Raw genomic sequence first — 7,460 nt, forward strand, 5'->3', positions numbered from 1 at the left:
TTCTACCTGTTAACTCTTCCGGGATTTTGTGTCGCTTCTATTTTGCAACTGTGCGATGGTGGGAAAACCGAACCGTCTCTGATAGACTGAATAGGTACCGAAAGTGTACCGTTAGTTTAGATATTGCAAAAATAAATATTGTAAAAAAGTAGCGATTTATTTCTATTTCTATAAATATAAAGTATAAGACGTAAAAGGGGAAAACTAGATTTAATTATTTTTCTGCCAGGCAGTGTTAAAATGTTACCTGAGTTAACTGAGAGAGGAGAGTTAATCATCAGATTTTATTGTTCTGCATCGAGTAGTGATAAAAATGTTAACTATACTTAACTAGAGTCTGTCCAATTTAAGAGTAACCTCGCTCTCGGACCGATTCTCGTCCGTTCTGCGCATAGACAGAGAGCGTGGCAGAGGGTAAGTCGGTTAAGTGGGGGGTTTGGACGTTCTAGCACTGCCTTAGGCACGTCCGATGCGCGAAGCGAGGTTATTCTTAAATTGGACAGAGTATATAAGAGTTAACTTTACAAAGCAATAATTTGCTTATTTAAAGATACCTTATTTTAATGAAATTGTTAATTGGCTAGGAAGGAAGGAATCTTCAAACGTCCCCCAAGTATCGAAATGTTTCAACGAAGAACAATTCCGGTCCTCTTATCGCAATTTACTTAAAACCTCTCCAGATAATCACGTCTAAGCCAACCATCAAATTCACCAGTCCCCAATCCCATCCCAATGCAACACCAGACACCCTCTCTCGTGGCATCGATCTCAAAACACACGTTCATCAGTCAGCCTCCTGCTCGAATCCCTCATCTCGATCTCACTTCGAACGATCCCGGAAACTAACCCTGCAAAACGATCCCCATCCGCGACTTACCTTATCGCCTCTCCGCGATAATTACCAGACACCCGTTCGCGGCCAATCGATACTGTTTCGCTTCGAGCTTATTTATTCACGCGCCAACATGGCCAACCTCGTTAATCCTGACAATTGAAAATGTACCAAAACACTTTGCTGACGCGTGACATTTTTACGTAACCACTTCTAATTTTCCACATGTGTCGCAAGGCTACGAAGTTAATTTTTAACTCAGACTGACTCGCATATGGTATCCTCCATTATTCGTACCGATGAATAATCATAGTCTCGGAATTTTTCGCTGAAAAGTTTTCGAAACGAAGCAGACGGATTGAAAGGATGCTTGGTGTCGCAAAATTAAACCAAAAAATATTCTTCTCTTAAAATTTTCATTCGGTCACCTCGCAGAAAATAAAGTTAGCGTGTGAGGAACGCGTAGAAACTATAGCGTGTAATAAAAGTTCCCAAACTCAATTTGCATAAATATTTGATTCGCGCAAATTTCCAAAAATAGAGAATCCATATTTGAAAGCACAAACGTACTGACATCTTTTTTCAAATTTTGACGTCACTCGGCACGATTGCAAATCATGCTCTCCTTTCAACTATCTTCCATTCAATCACAATAAATTGTTAAACCGAGAATCCGGGGAACTTCCATTGCACACTGCAGTTAAGTCGCACAAAGATTACGCGTGAACATTCTTGTCTCTGATTAATACCCGATCGATTAGGGGGTTGCACGCGATAAGTAGCAGCGCAGGTGTCGTCCGTCGATGACTGTTCGTGATCAGGATCGCGGTACATGCACCTTATCATCCCTGTACACTCGCGCCGCGGTAACATGCACGTTCTAATCTGGATTAGTCCGAGCTAGTCCGTCTTTGTGCGTGGAAACTGGGCCGTAGGGGGTTGTATCCGCCCCCTTCGACCCCCCATGGCGTTCAGACCACGCGTGGCCCCCGTCTGTCGGTGTCCACGCACACAACGTTACCCTAATTGCGTCATTTTCGTGTAATCCAGTCCATTCCAGTAGGTTACGGGGCACGCTTCAAGGTACACGAACCTATTTGCCACGAACAAGATTGCGCTCGACTGGCGGGCGGATTTTAAGGTGATGTCAGATGCTACTTTAATTCTTTCGTTGAGTTTCACCACTGTGAAAAAGTTTGTAGATATGTGTATGCTTTTTGTTAAAGCTGCTCGGTTGCTTGTGTATTTTTAATGAAATAATTGAGAATTTTTGATGAACTGAGATTCATCTGTAATTTTTGCTTCTACGAATAGAAAAAGAGTTTATATGGAAGAGTTTTTCCGATTAACCCTTTCGCTGCGGCAGATGTCGATGTGTAACGTGGATGACTGACGGTAAATTTTTAACCACGGCTGTGAAATTTATTATTTTCAAAACGCCTACAGGCGCCAATAGTAACGAAAGGGTTAAATTGCCAAGGGCTAGTCGGTATAAAATTAGAACTCGAAGGCTAGGTTAAACGCTATCGACACACTGGCCAGGATACAAAAACGAAAAACTATTCTACTTTAACAGACAGCTACAAACATCAGCAGAAAAATGTAATCAAAAATTACCTCTTGCTTCTGCAAAGTGGCCACATCCCCGCAAACAGGCCCCAGACCAGTCAGTTCCGTGTCTTTTCTGATCACCCATTCTATGAGCTCGCGCAGAGACAGCAAAAGAGCGTTCCAGTGTTCGGTGTTGCTCTCCAATCGATTTCTGCAACGAGAAGAACAACGAAAAAAAGAAAGAAACAGATTAAAATAGAATTCTCCGAGCTTAAAGATACGCGAGAGTCACACAGATAGATGAGTGCATTAGAAGGAGGGTCGCAGACTGCGCGCGTCAGACTTATGCAGCAAGCGTGAAAACGACTCCGGGACGCGTACGTCTCGTCGTAAATACTGATAAGGGGCGGGCAGGCGCGCGCGTCACGGCCCAAAGGAATATTTATTCTCCGGAGAAAGTGAAAGAGAGTGAGAAAATGAAAGAGGCACGGTGATGAATGGGGAGAAGAGAGGAACGTCCGCGTGGACGGGAGGCGAGAAAAGCACGCTGGGCTTGATGGGTGGAGAGGAGACATTCAAGGTGAAGTATACAAAAAAGGGCGGGACAATGAATGGTGAAAAGAGAGGAGGTCATGAAAGCGTTTTCAAAAGAAGAAGAAGAAGCGGCAAAAACAATGCTAAAAATACAATTATAAGTAACACACCGAAAAAACTGACGAAACCCAAAAAAAAAAATAGTACAAAAAGGGTAATTCTACTTTTAGCTGCAAAATGAACGAGAGAAACTGCATTCGAGAGATTAAGCTTAACAAGAGAGGAAAGTGTGAAAGGAACTTATCAAATCCAGAAAATCTGGGGGAAGAAATACGAACGTCGACGTAAGTACACAAGCAAGCAAGTAAGAAGGAGAAGAAGGTTGGCTGTAGGTGACGGGACAGAAGGGACGTGGAAAATAGACAACTGGAATGAATAAAAGGGAAGGGAAGAAGAAAGAAGAAATGGAAGGGATTGAAAGGAGCGAAAGATCGAGGCGTGAGAGATGGTTGCGCAAAGAGGGAGAAGAAGGATGGCGCTCTGGATTTAGATTTATATTCCGCCATTGTTGTACCATCGTTGACGGGGGAAGTCTCTCACACCCTTAACATCCAACTCCTGTCTTCTCATCCCCGTCGCGTACAACCCTCCTTTTCATCCACGAGAGCCGCGGACTCGTCGTCTGGTATCGCGAAGGAACAGCCCCGCGGCCGGATATATTGCAGTTATTGTAACGTCGATGAAAGTCCTGCGGAATTCCGCGAGCCTTGCTGTATACTTCCGGCCATTCGACCGTCTACATATATACATCTCTCTGTATATACACATTTATATATATCTACCACGTTGAAAGGTATTGTGCCTTCTTCTCCCGCGAGATAAGGAGGCCCTGGATATATCGTGGAGCCTTCGTAGCGAATAGCCCTAAGAAGGATAGTTCGACTGTGTTTCCCTCTTTTTCTTCCCTCCGGGTAAGACGGGTCGAGAGGAGAAATTTGACCGATGCGAATTTATCTCGACGTCGAACGGTACACGTCGTCGCGGAAGAGCACCGCCATTATTTCGGGATCGATGGCTTTAGTTTTGTAAGTAAGCAGGTTTATGTACGTTCTTTCGAGAACCTAGTATTCCCTTCTATCGATATCACGTTCATCGGATTTCTAGACAAACAGGTCTCTTGTTTCGAGTTTCTCCAGTTAAGCTATCGGTGATCTTATCGTAGATCGTAGAACGTTTCGCCAAATGTGATATTCCAAAGGATTATCGTTCATTTGAATTTCATAGAGTTTTTCGAGTGAACTAACCTAGCTACCTACCCAAGATCGTTTAATCGGTGTAACGATCGGTCGAAGGAAACGGAGGATTCGCAAAAACCAGGGGTGTTGACTTTACCAGGACCATCTCCTTCCGGCGGAAACAAATAGCCGCGCGGGCGTTCGATCGATAGCGACGATGTCGGCTGTTTAATCGATGCGGTCGCCGAACGATTAATTGCTCCAAGTTCCGTGCAGCCTGATTACCACAGGGGGAGAGAGAGAGACAGATAGATACATAGAGAAAGAGAGAGAGACAGATAGATAGAGAGAGAGAGAGAAGTTGGAGGAAGAGAGAGTGGAGAAACGGACGTTCCTCGGAGGTTAATGGAACATCAACGTAATCCGTGTTTGCGTTAGAACATTGCAGTCACGAAAAATAGTTCCGGAGAACGTCCATTTGCCCGTTCGTCTTGCAACTGCCACGAACAGAAGGGACCTTTAACACAGACGGTATACTTCACGTTCGTGCGATCGCATTTCAATTGGATGGCTCCAGGAACACCAACCCCCTGCTTCTCTCCGTTGGAAAACGTTGAATACACTCCTTTTACTCGATCTTTACGACGTACCGACCTAATGTAACATAAATCACTAAGAAATTCTGCCAGCGAACAGCAGCCGGCAAGAAAACGTTTTCTATTCCGGTGGAAGAGAATAGAGGGGGCAATTCTTTCGCCAGGGACACCGTACGCAAGCGATGATTTACTTTTCGCACGATCCTAAGCGAAATATCGATGACACTTTCGTCGCGATGTATTTTAAAAGGTCGAGGTGGGTTTCTGTGATTTTTGTAAATTGGAGAAATTCATCGACGAAGTAGTAGGCTAATTTTAGGAAGGTAGGGGGAGAATTAGAAATTTAGGAGATTCACTTAACTTCTTCGTATCTATGAGATATCTCGCGACGAAATGACGTTCAGGTGAAATTTTTGACGAGATATATCGCACGTATTTTCATTTGGACGCGAGATACATATCTCGTTTAAAGCGGCACACGAACGACATTGCGCCGCGAGATATTTCATCCATAGATGCAAAGGGGTTAAGTGAATCTCCTCTGTTTCTAATATCTCGTCTGTGACTGAGAAGGGGTTAAGGAAGAAAATTTGAAAACCGGTTAACACGTTCACGGTTTAGCGATAGAAATAAAAAAAGAAATTTTCGATAAAGGCACAGAAAATATCGCTATCGGCCGAAAATCCGGAACGACAGAGAGGGATGAAGAGTCGGATTGGATCGGTGGAAGTTCGGCGAACGATAACGCGGCGGCAAGCAGGAAACTTTTGATTACGGCTCGATGTTGCGCGCTAACGGACACTCGGAATAATTAAAACGACGAAACGGACGCGCGTCGCAGCAAAATGTCCACGACGAGAAGCACGGGGAACACGCGGCCATCATGGCGATTCCAGATAAGCCGGCTTCCGGCCATCGAGGGCGTCGAATTTTCATTTTTTTTCTCCCCCGTCTCTTTCCCCCAATCTCTTCTTCCTTCCTTCTCTCTCCCCCCCCCCCCGGAAACCGTCGTCCCTAATCTCCCGCATTAACGAACTCCATGAAAAAAAATTTCTGTCGCGTGTTTCCTCCCTCCTTTCGCGAATGTTCGCGTCATATTTTCACTGGAGGGGATAACGTTCATCCTCGTTACGATTTAACGGAGAGCTAATTTGCGAGAAGACGAGAGAAAGGGAAAAAATAGAGGACGAACGAGAATTGACGTAACGTCGAAGACACTTTGCACTCCTTTGACGCGTAGCTTGTTATTAAAAAGTTTTTCCACAGCGAGCTGGACACGTCCGGTTTTGCATATACAGGCGCAGATTTTAGGAACTCGGTCTATGGGTCCTTTTTTAGGTGAATACACGGGGGAAAAAACTGCCAGAGGAAAATGGTCGACGTTTTAATGAGATCCATACTCCTCTGCTCCTTTGGCTATAATTTTTTTCACAAAATACAGCTACAAAGTGCCATCGTATCTTTTTTCTTTACCATTAAGAGAGCCTCTGTGCTCGTTCTTCCCTTGCTGCGAATCGATTTTTCGTTGAATTACACGCGTAAAGGTATTTTACGAAGGAGAGAAGGTTGGAAAAGGTGAAACGAATTATTGTTGCGTCTGTGTTGATTTCGTGTAAATTTCGAGGTATAATGGGTATTTTATGAGAACCGATGTACGCGTTCGTTTCGAACGTTAGCGCAAAAATGTACAGAAGCGCTTGAGTTCGAGGAACTACAGATATTCCGCGAAACGAGTAAACAGGATTACGACATTTTCCAAACACCTGCGGAAATTAACGAGATTTCAGTAGAATTTACAATGCGGATTAAAAGTTAGCGTGGACTTCGCCGAGAGGAATCGCACAAAGGGACTCTCTTTCACCGCGTTTCCATCCGCTATATCGCTTCCAGTTTAAATCAAGCTTTCAAGACAAGCTGAGCCCTCAGATAACGGCAGTAATGAATTTAAAGGACAAAAAGAAAAAAAGAGGAAAGAAGTACCTAAGTCTCGAAAAAAGAGTGAAATGGACGTTTCGCGGGCGTTTCAGTTAAATATGAAACTGTCGAATGGAACCATTCCGTATTTGATCTGTTCTCGGTTCGGGCACAAATCCAAATTTCTTCGGTTCAAATACAAAATTTATCCGACAATTGTTTCTTACTTCAACGTTCTTTAACAACGCGTCCCCATATCTCGCGTCAACTTCGTGAAAAATACAAAAGTAGAAACTTCAAACCGCAGCTGGCCAAGCTCTCAATACCACTCGAGCCAAGAAACATTCTATTTCCTCGTGGCGCAGTTTAATTTTCAGTCAACTTATTCCTCGTTCGATTTTAAAATTCCACCTCCAACTTTTCCCCCGGTTCAATTTCTCTCTGGAGCTTTACCCACGATTTTTAACATATTTCAAAACCTTATGCGCCACAAATTCTCGACCCTCCCTCCTCCCCTTTCTGTACTTTCCGATCCCATTCTCCGTTCGAATTTTCCCATTTTTCAACCTACCGAGAATTTTTCAATTCCTCTCAATTTATTTCCACCTTTCTCTCCATGTTTAACCAGCACGCTCGTCTCTCCTCCACTTTCACGACGCGCCCGTGAAATCGTCCCGAACCCCATATTCAAAGCTTGGAAAGAGAGAGTTCGCCAGCGCGATCTCTCGAACCTATTGACAGACCGCGGAGCAGACGTCCCAATAATCGACTCTTCTCGCAGAAAAGCGAAAGAAAGAG

The 7,460-nt window shown here is 44.1% G+C and overlaps 1 protein-coding gene across 1 annotated transcript in view; it reads right to left on the reverse strand.

The window, feature by feature from the left end:
- The window catches only part of LOC108570937 (dystrophin), a 517,829-nt gene that overhangs the window by 77,491 nt on the left and 432,878 nt on the right, over positions 1-7,460 (reverse strand). The window contains exon 37 of the mRNA XM_017932876.1: positions 2,450-2,594. Coding sequence (XP_017788365.1) covers positions 2,450-2,594 — 145 coding nt within the window. The remainder of the gene's footprint in view (positions 1-2,449; positions 2,595-7,460) is intronic.

Source organism: Habropoda laboriosa, unplaced genomic scaffold, assembly GCF_001263275.1.
Source record: "Habropoda laboriosa isolate 0110345459 unplaced genomic scaffold, ASM126327v1 scaffold90, whole genome shotgun sequence".
Taxonomy (NCBI): domain Eukaryota; kingdom Metazoa; phylum Arthropoda; class Insecta; order Hymenoptera; family Apidae; genus Habropoda; species Habropoda laboriosa.